The following is a 21,951-nucleotide window of genomic DNA, read 5'->3' on the forward strand; positions in this document are numbered from 1 at the left end:
TTGTAATTTGGATGATTTATATTTTTTCTCAAAGATCTTTTTGCTTGGATCTAACATGGTCTATTGTCAGCTCAGGTGAAGTACATAAGAAATGGGCAAGTTGTAGGTGAGACTATCTCTCGCTAATTTATTGTACATGACTATATTATACAAGAAAATCCTTGTATATGACTATATTGTACAAGAAAATCTGATAAGAGTTTATTACCTCAGGATTCAGGACTAAGGACTAACTTGGGATACCTTAAAGCAACAAAAACAACATAAGCGTAAAAACCAAAAGAACAGCCTCTGTTGGAACCATGCTAATCCTTATTGCCGCACTTACAACCTCTATTGGAAATAGGCACCCTTGTTGGGAGGCATTGGTGGACGTAATCGTAGCAAGGCCGTCAAACTGGCAAGCTTCGACACTTTGATCATTCATCTGGAAATACATGTTGAAGGCATATGAAATGTTACCATTAGCATCAAGGTCATTGCATGAGGACCCATAACCGAGGGAAGTGCAATCCGACCTTGAGCATGCATACTCTACGGAGCCTACTATCTTATCTTGGTTCTTTGCGTCTGTGTTGAAGACACACCATTTAGACTCCATGTACTGCACCCCCTTAGCACCAATGGGCATCTTGTCATTGCCCTTGCCATTAAGGTCCATTGGAAATTTAGGTTGGCCATCGTAACGGAAGATCCCCCAGTGCCTCTCAAAATCACCTGGGTCTATGCTCTTCATGTTCTCATCAAGCAACCCAAAGAGGTAAGCCTGAAACAATGTTTTGTGTAGAAGGTTAGGGATACAGTTCAAATTGAAGAATACTAGCATATTTTTCATTTTATGAACTAAATATGGATATAAGATGAACCAAAACAATCAATTTAGGTTATCTCTGATTCAAAATGTGGCACTAGGGTTGTCTGCTAAACTTGATAAAAATTACCCTATCGAATTATATTAGTAAAAGATATCCAAAATTCAGGTCTGATTCAAAACCCCATATGTATTGCATGTAACATATTTAAATCGAAAGAAAAGAGGGAGATATGAAAGAGCTGAGTGTTGCAATACCTCCATCGGCCCTGGCCGCATTGGGGTGCCCTTGTTAGAAGCCAACTTCTTAAGCAAACCATCATAGAATTTCTTGGCTAACTTAGTAGTGGCTTTAATGTGTCCATCAGTAGGCCATCCAATCTCCCCAACAACAATCTTCAAATCCCCATAACCATTCTTCTTCAACGCTGAAACAAGCGTATCAAAATTAGCATCAAACACATTACTATACGTGTGACTATTGTCGTTGATAGTTTTAGCACCTCCATCAAAGAAAGCAAAATCCTCTGGGAAATTCGGGTTTTGGTAAAGACTAAGGAAAGGGTAGATGTTGACAATGAAAGGTGCACCCTTTTCTTTGAGGAAGCCTACGATGTCTAGCATGAGATCCTTTACATCTCCTCGAAAATCACCACTTGAGGGCATGGTTGAGGATGACTCGTACACGTCTGCATTGAGGGGAACAGAGGCCTTAATATCTCCATGGCCAGATTCTTCAAGAGCCTTCATAATGTTTTGTAAAGCAGGGAATGTTGTTTGCTTGAAACTATCATTGTAACTTGTCAAAAGTGGTTCATTTCCTACAGCTACATACCTGCAATATAATTATTATGAATCAAACTATATACTATAGGAGGAGCATATAATTATGATTAATATATCTTGCAAAATCATACATTGAACTGATCATACATATATATTACCTTATGTTAACTCCTCCATCATAAAGATGTTTGGTAACATTTTTCTTAACCCATTCTTTAGCATGTTTATACTTGTTCATTCGGCTAAGCATGTCATTAGGGATGGCAACCATGACTTCAATCCCCGTCCCAGCCAAGGCATTAAGTGTAGAGGAATCAGCGTCGAAAAGCTTCACCTTGTTTAGGCCATTGTCTTTCAACATGCCAACCACATTGGATGGTGGTAGTGGATGTGATGCTATGTTTCCCCAGTTTACTCCTATATTGTCTTTTTGATCTGCACCATTGACCATAGCCACTAACATAATGAAGGTCCATAGCCATAGGACCATGGCTCGAGCCATGGTTTGTCGATGGTCCGAGACAAGGATGGATTTCTTTCAAAAATGAAATTTGGATTTGCAAAAAGAGGAGAATCTAGTTGGCAAGGAGAATATAGAGGAAGCAAAAGTTTTGAATTAGGTGTAAAAAGATGGTATGGAAGGTTGGGAGAAAACAAAGGTAGTTTTTTTTTATTGAATGTCCTTTGTACGCATTTTTAAGATAAATATAGTTTGTTTTAACTTACTATTTTTTAAGTTGTTTTTCCTCCATTTCAAGCAATGATTACATATTTTGCTAAAATTCTCTCAATTTCTAATTTCGGTGTTTTTAGAATTGTAACGCATACATTTTTTTTTTTAAACAATTCAAATTGTATATTAAAATTGTATTTTGGATTTATGTTTTTTTTGTTGTATAATATCGTAGTAGAGTAAAACCTTGTAGGAATAATGAGAAATTCTCAATAAACGCTCGTATTCTCTATCTAAGAAGAATTTTTTCTAGTTACCACTTGTATGTTGCTAAATCGAGATTTATATTATACCAATGTGGCGATCCATTTCCACTTACCAATCTTGTTTTACAACTCTCAAAGGAGAATAAGTACAATGCTTAGAAATTGAAAATCCAATGATTTTTGTTTTTATTACTACAAAATAGGGTAAAACCCAACCTTTTATTGAAATTACGATGAAATTAAACGTGACATATTCACTCCTAACATCACCTCTTAACATAATTCAAGATCTATCGATAGAATATGACGATGGTAAGTTCGGTAATTTGATCAACTATGTGATCGGCTAACCAATTCACCACTGGATTTGCTTAGCTTCTCTATAGTAATACATGCAAACAACTTCCCAATCTAGTAAATTGATTAACTTTCAAAGTAATCGACCACACGGACACATCCACCCTTGTAATCTACTTAGACCTTGTGAGATGTAGAGGTGCCAATTGATCATCTAGTATGACTTAACTTCCAATCTTCCATGTAGACGATGTAGTGTTGAATTCAATTCATGCCATGCTATTAGGATAATTCAAGTCGGGCCAATTTCGTTAGGTCCGTCACAGAAACTAATGAAACAAAACTTGAGTTGGCCCTCCCTTGTTACTTTCTTGATGGCCCAATTTTTCATATCAAATTAAGAAACTCAAAGCTCAATAAAGCCCACATTCAAATTCTCTCTCCTCTCTTTATCTTCTCCGTTTTGCCGGAAAATCCTGCAAAAACGCTGCAACTCTCTGTTTCAATCCCAACACTCCTACTTCTTCCATTGGTACTTCCTAATTTTTCTCTCTTAATTGACTGAAAGTTTCTTTCTTTGACTTAATAATTGTGTTCCTTTGCTTCATATACTAGTATAATTGTCAACATTTATAATATTGGAATTATGCAATTTTTTCCCTTTGAATGCATGTAGTTGAATTTATCACATTTTAATTGCATTTCTATGTATTAATTCTCCTCAAAATTTTATTTCTTAAAGATTTTTATCACACTTTTTTCGCTGTTTAATTGCTGAATATTTTGCTGTATTATTTGGGTAATAAAGGAGGTTTTTGCAACTGGGGATGGGGCCTTTGACCTTAGCCATTGGTAACAAAAACTCTTCAATGGAACAATCAGGTACTATATTATATTTTCAGGGGTTTAAGTTTACAATATGCTATAATGTTGTAATATTCTTAAGCTAATTTTGTTAGTAATAAAATATAATCATGATTCTTAAAGGTTTATTTTAATTAAATTGAATATGACCCAGTCAATCGAACAACCCATTTTCAAGATATATATTTATAAGCGAGATTATTCTGCAAAATTTTATTGGGTTTTATGAGAAGAGATAGAGAGTGTGATTTTGTTGCCGGGTTTAAGAAATATAAAAAGGGAGTGTAGTTTTGTTACATAATTTCATATTGGATGAAAATTTGTTTTGGAGTTCGTTGAGGGTTTGTATCAGTATGCTCCAGGAGTGTAGGTTTGTTACACAGTCCTATAGCTTGTGCATAATCTGGACCGCCTTTACTGGGATTAATGAAGTTTTGTTGACTTGTGTTGATCGCGCACCACCTCATATTACAATGACCATAGGTGCTGGCACATTAGACTCTTTGAAGTTTCCTAGAATATGTAAAGGACCTTAATATCAAGTGTTGACGTCTGATTGTATGTCAATTATGCTGTATAACTGTACTACATGACACGGAGAAGACAGGTGATGCAGGTGTAGCAAATGCATTGATGAAATTGAGCTTATAGCTTAATTTTCGCAGTCATTAAATGAGGTCTAATGTTGCTACTGAGAGCTAAAGATCTTTGGCCTTCTTGTTTTTGACATCTCTATGACTTGTTGATCTGATTGATCTACCACATTTATGATCGCTTCTAAAGTGATGTAAGCATTTTGCAGATATGGCAGTGCCAAAAGTGCAAAATTTATCAACAGGCAGTAGGGTGTCTTTTGCTTCTGTTAGCATCGGAGAAGAAAAGCCCTTTGATTTCATTCAGACGTTGATAGGTATTCTCTAAGATTCCGACTCATTCTTCTTTAATTGATAAGGGAGAAAACTTGTGTTCTTGTCAGAAACTGTTTAAGGAGCCTGAATCACATGTTTGTATCACTGAATGCTGATTAATGCACTGGAGGTTGTTGGTCACATCTTCCTGTACTATATCATTGGATAAAAGAACTCAAAGTAGCTATGACTGTGAACTTTTCGAACTGATTTTTTAGTGTTATCTCTCAAATAGTATCAAGATAGCTCTTATATCAACTTTGCATCTACTTGGACATGCTTCCCTCCTCCCCCTCCCCCCTGTTGAGTGTTGCAGATACTAGTTTAGGTGTTCATATCTTATGCCTTTGCTTGTTGACAAGTTGCTTTTGAGTAAGTTGAACTGTCTAAAGTTAAATTACCTCTGCTCTGATTTGCCTGTTCTGGTAGATGGCATTATTGCAGGAGGTACTGCTGGTGTCGTTGTGGAGACTGCTTTATACCCAATTGATACAATAAAGACTCGATTGCAGGCAGGTCGAATACAATTTATTTTTTTCTGTTAATCTTAGGTTGTAGCATGTTCATCGCAATAAGCATATGCTATTAAATTTCTTTTTTCATTATTTTTTTAGGTCAATACCAGTAAAATTGAATCTAAAGCAAAGATTTCAACTTTATGATAGGTAGCACGTGGCGGAGGGCAAATTGTCTTGAAGGGCCTTTATTCTGGATTAGCTGGAAATCTTGCGGGAGTCCTTCCGTACGAATTTTTTTATGCCTTATTAAATTAACAGTAACAATGAATGACTTCTGCTTCACATAATTATTTTTATATCTTTAGCAGTTGAGATGAAATTCTATCCTTTTTACAAACACATACAATTAAAGTTATTCCTTGCAATGACACACCACACTATTACTTCTGAAGTGATAACTATTGGTTTTCTAACCCATATTGCATGTTCACTCAACCTCGGAAAGCAATTTCATGATTTATCTATGCCTCTATGGACTGTCTTGGTGATGTAATCCTACTTATGTCTGTGATTATGGTTCTTGATTTCTCGATCTCTTTTATGAAGATAGAAAATAATGGTTCTGGGGTAATACACTGTCATGATTCAGCGCATTGTGGTCATGGTTTGTATCCAATATGTATTATGCTCCTAAATCTTTTATAATTATAAGGGATTTATAGTCCTTTGTCATTGCAGAGCTTCTGCTGCATTTCTGGGTGTTTATGAACCAACAAAGCAAAAGTTGTTGAGGTTGTTACCTGAAAATCTAAGCGCAGTTGCACATTTGGTAGGTATCATACCTTTTGTTTTACTCTTTTGACTTCTGAAGATGTCATTATTTGTAGTTTGCCTGTAATTATTTTGTTTTTGGTACTATTAAAGTAGAATTAAAGTGTGATCCACTATATAGTGCTACTTAACTAACATCCAAATTATACCGATTTATAGTCCAGGTTGATAATATGTGGGTAATGGTTGTGCCAATTGCCTGTACGGGTGTACTCTATGTTACTACACTTCGACTCTTCATATTGTCTTTCGTACCCAGGACACTTGACACTCCAAAAAGGGTCTGGAATCCTTATCTGGCACTTCAATGCTGGCCCAAACACTTCAATGCTGGCCCAAACACTTCAATGCTCACCTAAACACTTCAATTATCTTTAATCACATAACTGTAAAAGAAAGCGTGAAAAGAGGTGGGAAAAGTGTGTGGGATATGTGCTCACAGATGGTTTTGAGATAAGTTTTCAGGTTAGCGTGATATGTGTGTGTGTCTTTGTATACATTAGAATTAATGCAAAAACAATTCTTCTAAAAACAGGCTAATATGCAATGTCCAATTTTAGGACAGTGTCCTTTTGTCAGCCTTGACATGTCTGGATTTGTACCCACACCTGACAATCATACCCATGTCCGAGTAACATAAGATGTACCAGAGATATCTAACTTTGCAAAATGGAACTTGTGTTGCTTATGGTTCAGATTAGCTTGACATAAATATTCTTTCTAAATTTTGAAAAAGTTTCATATTTAGTACAGTAGTAACAGCACTGATAACCAATTCACAGTCAAAGCATTGACTGCTACGTTTTACTGTTTAAGGCTCCATCAGAGCCAGTTGATTTTTATAACCCTTAAACATATTTACATATGTCATTTCATTTGTTTTTTAACTTTTGATTTTAGCCCTTGGTCCGAATGAAATTGTTTGGTCAAGAATAGGAGTTAGAATGCGTTTACTTCCATTCACATGAATTTCACCAATCTGAATTTAGCAAAACTTGTTATATATTGAACTTAGGCAACTTTGTTTAACCCTTATTTGAACTTATCCTAACTTATTAGTCCTGAAATATGGTTCCGTTTGTTTTTCCATGGGAAAACAAAATTGTAGAACTAATTTTCCTTGTTTGTTTCCTTACAACAAAATATAGAGGAAGAGGAATATGGGAGTGGAAGGGAGAAGATGGATGGAAGGAGAGCAAAGGGATGTTAAGAGTAGGGAGAAAAATGTGGCATTCTTTCCTTTCAATAGGTAAATGTTTTACACTCATGGGAAAACTATTTTCCACCTTTGAGAAAATTATTTTTGACCCTTTACAAACCAAACAATAGAAATCTTTTTCTTGGAAAATGCTTTCCGTCAAAACAAACATAGCCTAAGTGAAATTAAGATAACGACAACGGGGTATTAATCTATTCCATAGAACTCTATCTATCTAGGTTGTGAGAGATATGACAGGTGGAAAAGTTTATCACTAGCTAGTGTTAAGAATTAAGGGCCTACAGCTCAATTTGAGATCTAGTTGTGTTTGGTCAGTACACGTGGAATGTGTGCAGGAGAAGGTGGGGCATCTTTAGCTTATTATGTTGTGAGAATGTGAGAAGCTACATCATTAGCTGTGGCTTGTGGCATTATTGAACATTAATTTGACTGCAGTACTGCTCTTTTGAAAGAAAGCTTCTTGGTTTCTTTTCATCTAAAAGTTTCATGAGGTTTACCACTGTGTTCTTTGGGCAGGGTATGACCTTGACTCCATAGTCTTAAATGTTTCCTGTAATGGTTAAGTTCAGATAGTTTTTCTTCACCAATGCTATGTTTTCATTTTTTTTTTTTTTTAATTTATTTATTTTTCACCAAGGGAGAATGAGCATGTTTGTGCTATATTCAGCTGGTCATTCAACACTCCATTGCAGATTTCCTTGCCTAATTAGTGTTCTATGTTTAGCTTATGTTTTCTCCCTCATCTCTTTATCTATGTCTTTATGTTGTGTCAATTCTGTGCAGACTGCAGGTGCTGTTGGTGGAGTTGCTGCTTCTCTAATTCGTGTTCCCACTGAAGTAATTATCCTCATTTTTTGTTAAAGTATATTCTGAATTTTGTTCTGTGCTATATTAAATGTTACTCTGTTGCAGGTTGTTAAGCAGCGGATGCAAACAGGTCAATTTGCTTCAGCTCCTGATGCTGTGCGTCTAATTGTTGCCAAGGAAGGATTTAAAGGTCTATATGCGGTACTGTTTACTTACCCTCTTTGTAAATCCATTGAAGTCTATATGCGGCACTTAATGATTTTACCCTCTTTGCAAATGCATTGAAGGTTATATGCAGTACTTAATGTTTTCGTTATCCAATTCAGCAGTTCTTACCAGTGTTTATCTTTCTTGTATTTGTAAAGTTTGTTACAAATTCATTATTATACTTTGGAATCTGGCGAGCGTCTTTGAAATACTTCTTTTTAAGCACATTGCAGGGATACCGATCATTTCTGCTTCGAGATTTGCCCTTCGATGCTTTACAGTTCTGCCTCTATGAACAGCTTCGAATTGGTTACAAACTGGCAGTGAGTCTTCTTGCTCTTGCTCAATTGGGCCATCTCAATAAAGTTGCTGTAATCTATTGTAAAGGCTGCAAGTGTGCAAATTAAGTTGCACCCACAGATGATTATGAAGCAGAAACAATGGTTCTCTACAAAACACAAACAGGAACCAAGCCATTTACAATCCCTAAGTAGCTAATCTATACTATATACTAAAAAGCGTTCCTAAACAACTTAATGTGCCATGTGGCATTTATCCTCATTTAATTGAGTGTTTTATTTCATTTGTTTTAAAAGCTTGGATTTTACAAGATTTGAACCATCAAGCTCAAATTCAAAATGTTAAGTGTTAGCCACTAAGCTATTGTCATATTACATGTTATCATATCAAAATTGAACGTAAATAAAGATCTGAATCATGACATTAATGTGATGACTTGATGCATCGCCCAGGCCCAAAAGCTAGTTGAGATTTAAAGCAGATAGATTGGCCACAATTACAGAACTGAATTGCTGGGCCTTTAATAAGTGGTCGTTTCTTGAAGGTCGGGTTGATTGTTTAATGTGTACTTATTTTTCAGTTTCCTCAAATAATTTTGTTTATGCTAAGATCCAATTAGTTTAGCCACATGTTATATGTGGAGTATAAAATTCAGAGTACTATGTCTTATTGGTGTAATGAACCTATAGAACTTACAGTAATACATATAAGCCTTTTCATGTTGGAAGTAATCATCTATGGGGAAGATTGTGCCTTGGTGCAGTGGTCAAGTGTCTACTTGCTATCCGAAAGGTCACGATTTTGATCCCTGGAAGCAAACAGCCTCTTTATGCAAATAAGGGTAAGGTTGCATACATCTGGACCCACCCTAGCGAGAGCCTTGTGCACTGGATACTACCTTTAAGGAATCATCTGTGGGGTGCATATATGTACTGAAAAACTCATTTTTCCTATCATTACTTCATAATTTTCCTGTCCCAACTACTTTAGCAATGATACACGCATGAGTCTTTGTTATATGCCCATGTCCCTTAGTTGATGAAAAGGAGAAAGGAGACATATCCTAGTATTCTGTATGCTTTTCTTCATGTGTAAATTCATACTAATAAAATGCTTATCTTGAACCTCCATTTATTTCAGGCCAAAAGAGAACTTAATGACCCTGAGAATGCTGTTATTGGTGCTTTTGCTGGTAATAACAAATACAATTTGCTTGCTCATTAACATATAGGCACATGCATAATCCTATTTTTATCATACGTTTGTTAACGTGGCTTTTCTAGTAATTAGAATAGGCAGTATGGTTCCTGCTGTTTGTGTGGTAATGTGGAGAATGCAGGTCTCTGTAGATGCTTTTTGTGCTGTTTGCATCTTTGAGCTTGCTAACTGAGATGAATGATTAGAAACTGAAGCCTGAGATATTTATACCAAACTTGCTGATTTTTAATCAAACCGATGAGAAACCTTTGTAATAGGATAACGCTTGGAACATCAATTGCATGGCCTGAGTTGGCTATTACAGATGCTGGCTAAAGCTTGACTATGCTAATTTCCATGATACTTGTTCATCCAACATTGTCTAGTTAAATGCCTGAACATAACCTTCTAATTTCGTATGATTCTTAATGGAAGAAAATTATGACAGGGGCAAACTTGCTTATAGGAATAAGACTTGCAAATTTTGCCATTAAATTCAAGCATAACATTTAACATGTCCTCTATTACTGTATTATGATAACAGTTATAAATTTCCTTTTCTTGTGAGTTTCAGTATTCGGAGGAACATCTATGTGATATTCTGTAAACTTATGAAACTTTAAGAGAATTTGAGGTGTAATTCCTGTACAGATGCAACTGAAGACAGTCTGATTTTATTTCAGACATTTTGGTGGTTACCTTGGCCTTTTGTAATATCAGTTTGAAGTCTTCTTGCATGAGCATGATTTGAAATTGGCATATTAAAAGCTATCATTTGCATGTATTGTTATGGGATTTATATCAGTCTTTATCAAAATTCTCAGGTGCTTTAACTGGTGCTATTACTACCCCTCTTGATGTTATTAAGACTAGGCTAATGACCCAGGTATTGTATTGTTCTTAATCTGATTTGTATGGCTCTTCAATTTTTGTTTCACATTTCTTTGCTTGTTGCATGGTCTCTCATAGTAACTCTTGGCATTATAATTTTCTCCACAGGGATCTGCAAATCAGTACAATGGCATAGTCGATTGTGTCAAGACTATTGTTAGGGAAGAGGGAGCCCCTGCCCTTCTAAAGGTAATAGTGTGAGAAATACTATTTTGTGGATCAAAGATGGTTTTGTACTTTTTAGTTTATACTATATAATGCTGTGACAGTGTGACCGCATATCTGTTTGAAATTCCAAGTAGCTAGATATAAGACTACAAATAAAACTATTTAAAAGATGTTGCAGTTTTTTTGAAGATTTAATTTGAGTTACTTAAAAATTTATTCTTAAATATGTCAAGTCACCTTTTCTGCTCCATGTTCCTCAACGTTTGGCCGTGTAGGAACTAGGAAGTGCAAATTAAAAAGTTGGAACTGTTAGACCAAGATCTTATTCCTTTAAACTTGTTTTCTTTGGCAAGCATCTTAACCACCTGCAGCATTTGGAGTTGGTTTTTGAGAAGGAATTGTGGAACTTATTTTTAGTAGTGCTGGTACTAACTGTCTGCTAGTTTGCTGAGGCTAAAGCATGTCACCAAGAGTTTTTATGACATGGGCTCTAATGTCAGTTATTAATCTGCAAAATTCACTTAATTTACTTCTGACATGAATTTTCTTTTCGGTATATAGCCCGTAGTTCAGACAGGCCAAAAAGGCTAGTTGGAAGTAATATTACTACTTCGTGATAAAAATAATAGTTGGATTGTAGTTTGACCCCAAAATTTTATTGGAAAGCTTTAGCTGAAGTGGATGGAGTGTAACTATTACATTCAATCCTTATTGTATTGCACTGTGATCATTTTATCAATCTTTTGCTTCTTTTACATCTATGGCTAATATGATACAATCTTGTGCAGGGGGTTGGGCCGAGAGTTTTGTGGATTGGTATTGGCGGTTCTATATTCTTTGGTGTACTTGAAAGCACAAAGCGGTTTCTAGCAGAATCACGAACCAAACGAATTGAAAATCCAGTGAAAAAGCAGGAATGACGTCTTCTGTTTGCCTTTGAGGTGGATTGTGATCTGTATTTCTCATCATTGCTTTGTAGATCTTCAAAAAATAGTAGTGAAATGTATAATGATCAGAGTTGTTTGTTGAGGCCTGAACTAGAAAATCTACTCTTTTCCAATAATAGATGCTAATTATACGTTGGTTCAATTACTCATTGACGTAATGCTATTTACTTGTTGCAGTTATAAATTTTCAAAGGTTGACAATTCTTATCAGCCTGTTAACCTAACTATACGATTCTAGACATCAACTAAGCCAAATGCAACACATTTCGTTTCTAAACATCAATATAATATATTATAATGTCTCCAATAATAAGGGAAGGTGACCAACCACAATCCATAACTAAAATTAGTTGTTTCTCTTTCAACTTTCATCAGCAACCCAAACAATACTACCTTATAAATACTCATCATAGCTAATTACTATCTCACTACACCATAAGCATCAATTACCAATACAACTTTTCGTAGCGATTTCGTTCTATCCCATTTTTCACAAATCACAATGGCCAAGCAGTTCTTCCTTTTTTCTCTACTCTTTGCTCTGTTTCAGATGAGCTTTGCAGCTCGGCATCTGTTACAAACACTTCCTCCAATCCAACCATTGCCAAAGCCGAGCATTTCTCGAATGCCTACTATCCCAACTGTGCCCCAAACAGGATTGCCACCATTTGCCAAATCCAAGCATTCCACCAATGCCATCTAACCCCTTGCCCGCAGTCCCAGCTGTAACTAATAACCTCCCACAGCCTGCAACATTGCCACCACTTTCAGCTACCAGCCCTCTCCCAGCAATGCCTGCAGCGCAAACTCTTCCACAATCGACAGCATTGCCACCACTGTCAGCTGCTAGTCCTCTCCCAGCAATGCAAACTACACCAACTCTACCACAATCTACTACATCACCACCACTTCCAGCTGCCAATCCTCTCCCAACAATGCCCGCTGCACCAACTCTACCAAAGCCAACAAATGTGTCCCCATTGCCTGCTACCTTGCCACCATTGCCGTCCATGCCTTCTGCACCTAAAATGGCGTTACCTCCTTTACCGGCTATGCCAACCACCATACCTACAATCCCAACCATGGCACCATCTCCATCCCAGTAATGAAAAGCATCGATTACTTCTCTATATAGCATGTACCGTTGTTCATTATTATTCAAAAAAAAAATCCACAAGCATAGAAGATCTTGCTGATGAATTACTGATCGAAATATTTGTTCGACTTCCGTGTTGTGAAACTATAATCACAGCGAAATTCGTATCGAAACGCTGGTTATCTTTGCTATCGAACCCTAAATTTGCGATAGATTTCCTTAATCATAAGAAAAATCTCCCTTTTCCGCTGAAGAAACCTCCATGGACGATTTTGTCGATGCAACTTATAAACAGTGAAGGGAAAGTTCGGACTAATTCCCCATTTCACAAGGTATTCAACTCTCCGAAATTCTCCCTTACTTTTATTCCTTTTCAAGTAAAACTTGCTGCGACGTTCAAGGACTTAATCTTATGCATTGATTCGAATAGTAATGATCAATATTACATTTGTAATCCATTAACAAAGCAATGGGTTGCTCTTCCCCCTACTCCAGCTCGAGTGTCGTGGACCGACACATCATGGGCTTGTTTAGTGTGTGAAGACCCTTTCTATAATGTCATTGAAAGACGTGTTGATTATAAGTTTAGGGTTATTGTCGTTGTTCGTCCCACGATGGTGATTCCCAAAAATGGGGCATATGATCCATCCTTTACTTTGAACCTCATGGTTTTCTGCTCGGAGAATTGTAGTTGGATAGACATTGATCTTAGGTTAATGCGACCCCCTAACTCTAGGAGCCGCATAGCACCTTTAAAGGGTGTGGTTTGTAAGGGAATGGTTTGTGTTCTCTATAGTGTATATTTCGGGTTGTTTGATCCATTCAATGTGACTCCTACTTCAAGCCGAGTTGTTGAGGCCAGAACTCTACCAACATGTAATAGTTTAAGGAGAGGAAACCTCTTAGAATGTGGAGGGAGATTGATTTCAATCTATTTAGCTAAATTTGCCATGAATCCTACCGAAGTTTATTATAAGGGCTCATCGGTTTATGTAAAGGGCGACCGTCTAGTAATGACATACAATGAATTGGATCTCAATGGGAATAATAATAGTAATAATGAGGTATGTTGGAAGACCTACAATGTCACGAGCTTTAACCAGGCCAGATCACCTCGTCAAAGTGGCATACGTACTATCCATATACACCCGACTAATAATCGGATGATATATGTCCTAACTGCTGAGAATAAGGTGTTTCTCAGTAATATAGGATCATCTCATCGCTTGAAGAATTTGGGTCAAATTCGGCTAGGACTTCAGGGACGTTTTGAACAGTTCTATTCTTCTACCAGACTTGAGCTCCAGTACTGGCCTACGCCAGTTCCTTGGATAAATCCAGTGCAGTAACTTGCATTATCACTTTATTAGCTATTTGAATAACTATTATTATAGTTTGGTTTGTTGAAGTGTGTTAGTTGCTTTGGATAATTGTTTTAAATTGGGTTTTGGATTGGGCCTTTAAGGTTCCAAGCTGTATTTTTTTTATTAATTTGCATATAATATTTCCGTTACATATTACTTACAACTTTGGAATATTTTAGATCTTCAACTACTATGTAACGGAGGTAGTATATATTTCTCTTGATTTTGAAATTGATTTAACTTTAGGATCTGTTTTAAGTTGTTTGAAAAAAGAGACTTTTAAATTACTCTTGAAATTTGCTATTCAAAGTAGGTGTCCGTACTTTATTTTGGGATTCTCAAGCCTTGACTTTGTAAAAGCTGCTCCGTATTTTTTCAACAAGAACAACTTATGAATGAAAGGTCATATATATAAGTTACCCATTTGAAGATCTTACTTGGCGATGAACTCATCTACCAAATAAAATAAAGCTATGATCAAAACAGTTTCATTATTTTCAGTTGCTCTATTTGCGTTGTGTTTTGTAGTACGCTCCTTGTCCTATAAAAAGGTGCTCATGTGCAACTTGTCCGTCCAACTCCATTTATGTAATGATGTTTTTAGTGAAAGTTGTAAAGGCTTGGATGTTAAAAGTCAAATCTATGTTTCTTTTGTTGATTTAAACTCAAAGTCGGTAGTCGAGATGCTTTAAATAAATAATAAAAATAATTATATCTTAAATTTTTATTTGCTATAATCTCATATTTGAACTTTTATTAGACTAATTATTTTTATTATTTATTTAAACATCTCGACTTTATTAATTTAGATATAAATAATAAATAAAATAAAAGAAATATATATATATATATATATATATATATATATATATATATATATATATATATATATATATATAGGGTTGAGATTCGGTGAGAACCACCCTTTATGTGAGAACTCGTCCCTTATGTGAGAACAAATCTCAACCGTTAGATTGTATTAAATCCAACAACTAAGATTAATGATGTAATGTAACACCCTAGAAATTTCTTTCCTTTAAAATACCTCTTTTACCCTTTTAAAATATGAAGTAGCAAATATAATTACCATTTTATTGTGTACTTGACTTGTTATTAAGCAAAATAAACTTAGAATGAACAAATATAAAAAAAATGAGCAAATATAATTAAAGCTATATTTTCTATTTTACTGTGTTATTGACTTGTTTTCTGTATTTCTCTGCAGAAATGATTAGCAACAACGAGCAACTTAATAGTGATTCTAATGCCAATGACAATGTGCCAGTTACTCCTACAGTAGTAGTTTCTCCTAAAACAGATTGACACATAGGCTGTCCCCACGAATCCGACTCAGCAGCTCAGGAAGTGAAAAACATTACATTATTTTTCAAATTGCCATTATGAGAAACGCAAGTATTTTTCATAATGAGGAACTAGGGCTTTCTCCATTCGTTTTGCATATGTTAATCAATCATTCCAAGATGATTCGCAAATCACAACTCCAGCTCATACCATTCTATGATTCCTACTTCAATATTGTTATCTCTATACATTACATGAAGCGGCAAATTCGACATTACTAAACATTATCCTCTAATTAGTCCAATTATATAGTTATAACAGAGATTAAAACATAAGGAAACACAATTCTCAGATTATTCTATATAAAAATTAAACATTATCCTCATTAACAATTCTCAGATTATTCAAATGAAAATTATCAAATGATTTAAATATTCATACCAATCAAATCAAGCAATTGATGTTTATTATATAGTGTTGTATTTAATATACTACATGTTCAAAATTTACGATTGTTCATATTTTTTTTACTAAATGTTCAAAATTTGTGATGTTCAGATTTTTTTACTAAATGTTCAAAATTTGCGATTGTTCAGATTTTTTTTACTAAATGTTCAAAAGTAGAGGCGTAGTGCATTGCGATTGTTCAGATTTTTTTACTAAATGTTCAAAATATGCGATGTTCAGATTTTTTTTACTAAATGTTTAAAATTTGCAATTGTTCAGATTTTTTTACTAAATGTTCAAAAGTATAAGTGTGGTGCACCTATTTCTAGGTGCACCATGGTGCACCTTAAAATTTGCGTGAACTAAGCTATTAGTATTTCATTTTACCTATTTGTCAATTTGAGATATCAATTAGTATGCTATGGACCCGCATCTAATAATCAAAATATGTACCCGGTTCAAAACTACGCATGGTTCACTAATAATGCGTTGCGTTGTTGCCTACGTCCACAGGCGGGGAGAGAAGATCCTATAATGTTCTCCTTAGGCCCTGTTCACTTCACATTAAAAAAAAATAATATTCAGAAAATAATTTCAGTTCAGCAAAAATAAGTTTTGTTCACTAAAAATTAGTACCTTTAAGAAGAAAATATAACAGGGAATCAGTAAAAATAATTTCAGTTCAGTAAAAATAATTTAAGTTCAGCAAAAATAATTACAATTTAGTAAAAATAATTTCAGCTTAGCAAAAATAAGGTGAAGTAAAAGGGGCCTTATTTTAAGCTATTTCATAAGTTTTTTATTTTATTCCCTTTTTTTTGTGTGTGTGGTGTGTTTTATAAACTCTAACAAGTTCAAATAAGAATTACTTTGAAGCTTATTTTAGCATTTGGTCCATTAGGTCTAACAAAATTATTTTGATCATAAATTGACTTTATTAAGGAAGTGTTATGATCAAATTTTATAATTTTAAACTTATTATGCTCAGATGAATAAAAATCAAGTAAGTAGAATGAGTTTTATTCCAACAAAAAAAAAGCAAATAAAATGAGTTTCAACAAAAGTAATTTTTTTTTTTTTTACGAAAAATAAAAGTAATATTTAAATAATAAGACAATTTTAACAAAACTTCATATAACGAAATAAAATTAGAGAGGAGTATGTGACTTGGTCACACAGACCACACGTAATAAATGTTGCAAGTTACTCATGCAAACTCCTTCAACGTCATTTTCGAAAAAAAAACAAAAAAAAACAAAAAAACTCCTTGAACATTCTCTTCCCCCAATTTTCCCGCGATCTTATATATAGCCCAATTTCACCATTTTTCATTCTCCTTCAAATTCAAACCCACCTTCCACTTCCCTTTCTAATTTTGCAGTGCAAGTTTCTCTCTCCAAGCTCACAAACATGGCGGTTCATCTCTCATTCTCTCTCCAAAAATCCTCATTCATTCTCGTTACTTCTCTGTTTTCGGATCATTCTTACACCTCTGAGTTCAATTCTCTGCTTCTCCTTTGGTTTCAGGTAGTCGCACAGCTGATGAAGGAAGAGGAATTGGCTCAGGAACAATCTGCTGTTCTGGTAAATTTCTTTCAAATTGAAATTTCAAACGTCAGTTTCTTAGCTTAATCGTTGATGAAATTTGCTATCGTTTGTTCGATCGATTGAATTTACGTTGATCTTGAGCTTCTGATACTTCATGCTTGAAGCTCTACTTAGTTTAGGTTTTAAATTTTGTATTATAACAATGTGATCATCAAAATCTATCTTCATCCTTGTGTAAATTCAGTCATCGATTGAATTTCTGTTGTTTTTGAGCTTCTGATAATTCGTTGCTTGAATTTCTACTTAGCTTATGGTAAATTTTTGAATTACTACAATGTGATCATCAAAATCTATCTTCATCCTTGTGTTAATTGTGTTATCTCATGAATTTCCGTTGATATTGAGTTTCTGGTGATTCGTTGCCTGAATTTCTACTTAGCTTAGGGTTTAATTTTGTATTATTACAACGCACGTGATCATCAAAAGCTATCTTCATCCTTGTGTTAATTGTTTCATCAGCTAATATCACTATTATCGTTGAGTTTGCGAGCTATTGCTTATGCAAAGTATTTCCAGAAATGTCTAAGTACTCGTAAATTCGTAATTGAATGTTAAGTGATAGATTTTGTGAGAATTAAGTTTAATTTCAGTTGTAATTTGAATTTGTATCAATCATACGGATTCATTGTTCGATAAGCAGTTGTGATGAATATTTGGAGATCGTACTTCGTCATTGTTATATTAGTGGAAGTTGAACTACTGTGTTACAAGTGTTACTTAATTCTGGAGATTTGATTATATATTGATATAATGTGAGCTTAATGTCCCATTTTCAAGCCTCTTTAATTCTATCTTCTGCTGGTTTTACTGTGCTACGAGAAATATATTTTAATTAAGTGATCAATTGACGACCTCAATTAGGTGGACATTTTGGAGGTGTAACCAGTATTTTCTGATTAAAGATACTTGTATTTCAGATTATGAATTTGCTTCATTACATAGGATGCCAATTTCCAGAGAAATCTTTCAATGATAAGAATGTTCCTGCTTTAGGTAATCTTCTGTTGTCTTCATTAATGTGTCTAAAGATGATAACCTGGCACTGTAACATAATGTTTGTTTTGAAAATTCGTGTTAATCATCAGACATGAAGATAAAGATGCTAATGCCAGAGGATGCTGAGACGGCTGAGTCCTGTCGACTGATAGGTTGGACGGAGAAAGGAGAGTACACTCTGATTTTAACATCTAACTTATTTGACTGCTGTGTTTTATTATGAATTGGCTATATTACTACTTGCGTACGGTAGCTAATAAACTTGGTTGTGTTGTATCTCTGCAGGCTTATATGAAGCACTGCAGAAGTACCTAAGGACATTATTGTTCAGCATATGCAAGGCTACTAATGATCTGACAGTTGAGGAAAATGCAAGTAAGATCCTTCGGCAACCCTAAAAAAAGTAACTTACATAGCTGCATTTTCTGGAGTCAATCAGAGTATGAGTCAATTACATTGACATTTACTCATTATAATGCCACCCATAAACATGTTTACATTTCAATTATGGTGTTATGAATTCATTGATGCTACTCATACTAGACTACAATGTCTCGCTATGCAAATTGTTGAGTCCCTTAGGTTTTGATTGATAGTTTTGAATGATGACAAACAGCTAAGGGAAACAGGTCCTTGAAAGTGTTCGATACAGTTGGGGGAACCAGCTAACATAGAACACTGTTTCCCCAGACAAGTTATTACTTACATGAGTTTTCTTATTGAACTAACTTGTCTTTATACAGGGAACAGTTATATGATAAAAGTGTTATGTACTGGTAGGGAACCAGTATGTACTGTTTCCATGGTTGCTACGTGGTAAAGCAGTCACATACTCTTTATTGTGCATTAACCATGTTACATGTGCAGTAGTTGAGTTGATTCCAAGACTTGGAGCATAGAAGCCTTTCGAAGATATTTCGAAGAAAGATTGTTTGCTCATAATAGAAGTATTCAAGGAAGATTCAAGTCTTGAAGATTACATGAAGAAAAGACGATTTATGCTTTAATATGTTATCTAGGTTTTCATGTAATATGCTCCGTAGTATGCTTGCATGTTTGGGTTATATAAGTGCTTAAAAGTATATTGAAGTATGATATGAAATCTGGTACAAAGTTGGAACAGGTTTCATAACATGTTTCAATTCAGGGAACCAGGTCGGGGAACCAGGTTCACTGTATTCGAGCTGCCGTTTTGGAAAAAGATTTTACAAAAAGATTTTTTTCGAAAAGATTATTTTGAAAATATTTTGTGCAGCTGGAAATAAGATGAAATATTCTTGGTTACCTAAAAACTAGGAGTATTTATCTTAATTGATTCTATCTTTGTGATTAAATCAAATAAGATAAAAACTTTCCTAAAATTACATTATATCTTATTCTCTAAGATTGTGTGATTTAAGGAAACTAGGTTTTAGGAATCTAAACTTATATAAACTCATCTTATTTCACATATTTCGTGTGCCTCTCCAGAAATTAAAAGAGCAATTATTTGAGAGCATATACTTAAGCACTAATCCCATTCATCAAGTCATATACAAGAGCATTCTAGTACTTAAACTTTTTCTCTTAATTAGCTTCGTAGAAGTGAGATCAAAGGGGAGTTCTTGATTCTTGTATTGAGTCTTTAACAAAGGGGTTAAAGGCTGGGTGAGTGTTTGTGAGTTCAAACACATTGGGCTTACGAGTGTAAGTCGAGAGCACACTCGGAGTAGAGTGTGGGGTTTGCTGGTTCCCGGAGTAGGGAACAGCAGAGTGTTCTTTGTCTTTGTTTTTCGGAGTAGATCAATAAAGAACTTAGGATAGGAGGACGTAGGCCTGAGTTGGCTGAACCTCGTTAAATTTGTTGTGTTCTTTATTGCTTTGTTTCGTTAAATTTGTTGTCTTCTTTATTGCTTATTTATATTCCGCTGCGTACGGGAACCAGCACAACTGGTTCCTCACACATAATCCGAAAAGAAGCAAAATTAGCCAACGATTACTTAACACTCAATTCACCCCCCCCTCTTGAGTGCCCATTGAACCTTCAATTGGTATCAGAGCCTAAGCTTCTCGAAAGAGTAACATCTAGAGGAGTTAAGAATGAGTACTCAAGAATTAAGTGCAATCGGTTATGACAACAAGTCACCCAAGTTTAATGGAAATAATTATGCTTGGTGGAAGAACAGGATCCAGAATGTTATCATGGGTATTGATTATGAATGCTGGCTCGTAGTTAAAAATGGTCCTAATATCATTCTCAAGACAGATGTTGAGGGGAACCAGGTTCCCAAGAAAGATAGCGAATTGGTCACTGCTGATTACAAGTTGCTGGAGAAGAATGCTAAGGCAATGTCAATACTACAACAAGCAATAGGTGAGACCGAAACAAATCGTATCTCTGGCTGTAGTAGTGCTAAGGAGATATGGGACACCCTTGAACTTGCGTTTGAGGGAACCAGCGAGGTAAAACGGTCTAAAATTGATTTAATCATGTCTAAATATGAATTGTTTGCCATGAATAAAAATGAAAAAATCAATGATTGCTTTCGTAGGTTTATGACTATTGTAAATGATCTTAGATCTCTTGGTAAAAATTTATCTGACGAGGATCTTGTGAGAAAATTATTGCGTAGTTTAACAGATGCATGGACAGCCAAGGTAACAGCAGTATACGAAGCAAAGGATCTGTCTACCTTGTCTCTGGAACAGCTGATTGGTTCCCTTATGACTCATGAGATGCTGATTGACTCTAAGTCTGAGAAGGAACCAGCAAGAGGCATGGCGCTTAAGGGAACAGTAGAAGATGATGAAGATGAAATTAGCATGATTGCAAAAAGATTTGAGAGATCTCTTCGAGATCAAAGAAAGAATTTCAAAGGTAAGCATTTTAAAAACTATAAAAAATCTAACTCTAATTCTTCTTCTACAGGATGTTTCAAGTGTGGAGAAAAAGGACATCTTATTCGAGATTGTCCTAAGTGGAATGACAAACAGTCTAAATCCGGAGATAAACAAGCATACAAGAATGCCATGATAGCTTCCATGTGGGGAGACTCTGACTCAGGGTCAGATGAGGAAGAAGGATCACCCAACTCAGATGTTTGCCTAACTGCCTTTACAAACATCAAGGAAAACAGCACTGGTCCAGGAACCAGAGGGGGAACCAGTACATTCAACAAATGCTTTATGGCAAAGAAGGATGTACTACATGAACGCAAGGTAAGCTTAGAGCAAATTAGAGAAGATATGCATGAATATGATAGAGAAAATATGCTTGCTTGTATTGATTCCTTACTAGATGAATGCTATAAACTAAGTGAAACATACATAACTTGCAAAAGAGAATTAAAAGAAAAACGTGGTGAATGTAATATTGCTATTGCTAGTTGTGATCATCTAGAAGGAGTCTGTTATGAACTAAAAAATCAAGTAGCAGAACTAGAGGTTGAATTGGACAAGTGTAAAGTGGAACTAGAAAAGGAAAGATCGTTTGAACCAATTGATGGTGAAGAGGATCTGACCTCCTGGT

General features: G+C 35.2%; 2 protein-coding genes across 5 annotated transcripts in view; one reads left to right on the forward strand and one right to left on the reverse strand.

Moving 5' to 3' along the window:
• Positions 1 to 79: 79 nt before the first annotated feature.
• Positions 80 to 2,543, reverse strand: LOC110692664 (glucan endo-1,3-beta-glucosidase 8-like). Its single transcript, XM_021869694.1, has 3 exons — positions 1,756 to 2,543; positions 1,070 to 1,646; positions 80 to 766 (listed from the first exon to the last, which is right to left on the reverse strand). Exons 1-3 carry the CDS (start codon positions 2,097 to 2,099, stop codon positions 245 to 247), a joined length of 1,443 nt encoding a protein of 480 aa, XP_021725386.1. The 5' UTR covers positions 2,100 to 2,543; the 3' UTR covers positions 80 to 244.
• A 667-nt stretch (positions 2,544 to 3,210) lies between these two features.
• Positions 3,211 to 21,951, forward strand: part of LOC110692666 (S-adenosylmethionine carrier 1, chloroplastic/mitochondrial-like) — a 37,776-nt gene continuing 19,035 nt past the window's right edge. For 2 of the 4 annotated variants that reach the window (XM_021869698.1, XM_021869696.1), the window contains exons 1-9: positions 3,220 to 3,365; positions 3,642 to 3,715; positions 4,500 to 4,607; positions 5,035 to 5,117; positions 5,271 to 5,347; positions 5,802 to 5,892; positions 7,897 to 7,950; positions 8,026 to 8,121; positions 8,361 to 8,450. In XM_021869698.1, the coding sequence (XP_021725390.1) occupies positions 3,661 to 3,715; positions 4,500 to 4,607; positions 5,035 to 5,117; positions 5,271 to 5,347; positions 5,802 to 5,892; positions 7,897 to 7,950; positions 8,026 to 8,121; positions 8,361 to 8,450 (654 nt within the window). In that variant the 5' untranslated portion in view covers positions 3,220 to 3,365; positions 3,642 to 3,660. Of the gene's footprint in view, positions 3,366 to 3,641; positions 3,716 to 4,499; positions 4,608 to 5,034; positions 5,118 to 5,270; positions 5,348 to 5,801; positions 5,893 to 7,896; positions 7,951 to 8,025; positions 8,122 to 8,360; positions 8,451 to 9,567; positions 9,620 to 10,448; positions 10,511 to 10,623; positions 10,705 to 11,471; positions 11,780 to 21,951 lie in introns of those variants that run through there. The other 2 variants (XM_021869695.1, XM_021869697.1) reach the window with 2 other exon arrangements.

This window comes from Chenopodium quinoa, unplaced genomic scaffold (assembly GCF_001683475.1).
Source record: "Chenopodium quinoa cultivar QQ74 unplaced genomic scaffold, ASM168347v1, whole genome shotgun sequence".
NCBI lineage: Eukaryota > Viridiplantae > Streptophyta > Magnoliopsida > Caryophyllales > Amaranthaceae > Chenopodium > Chenopodium quinoa.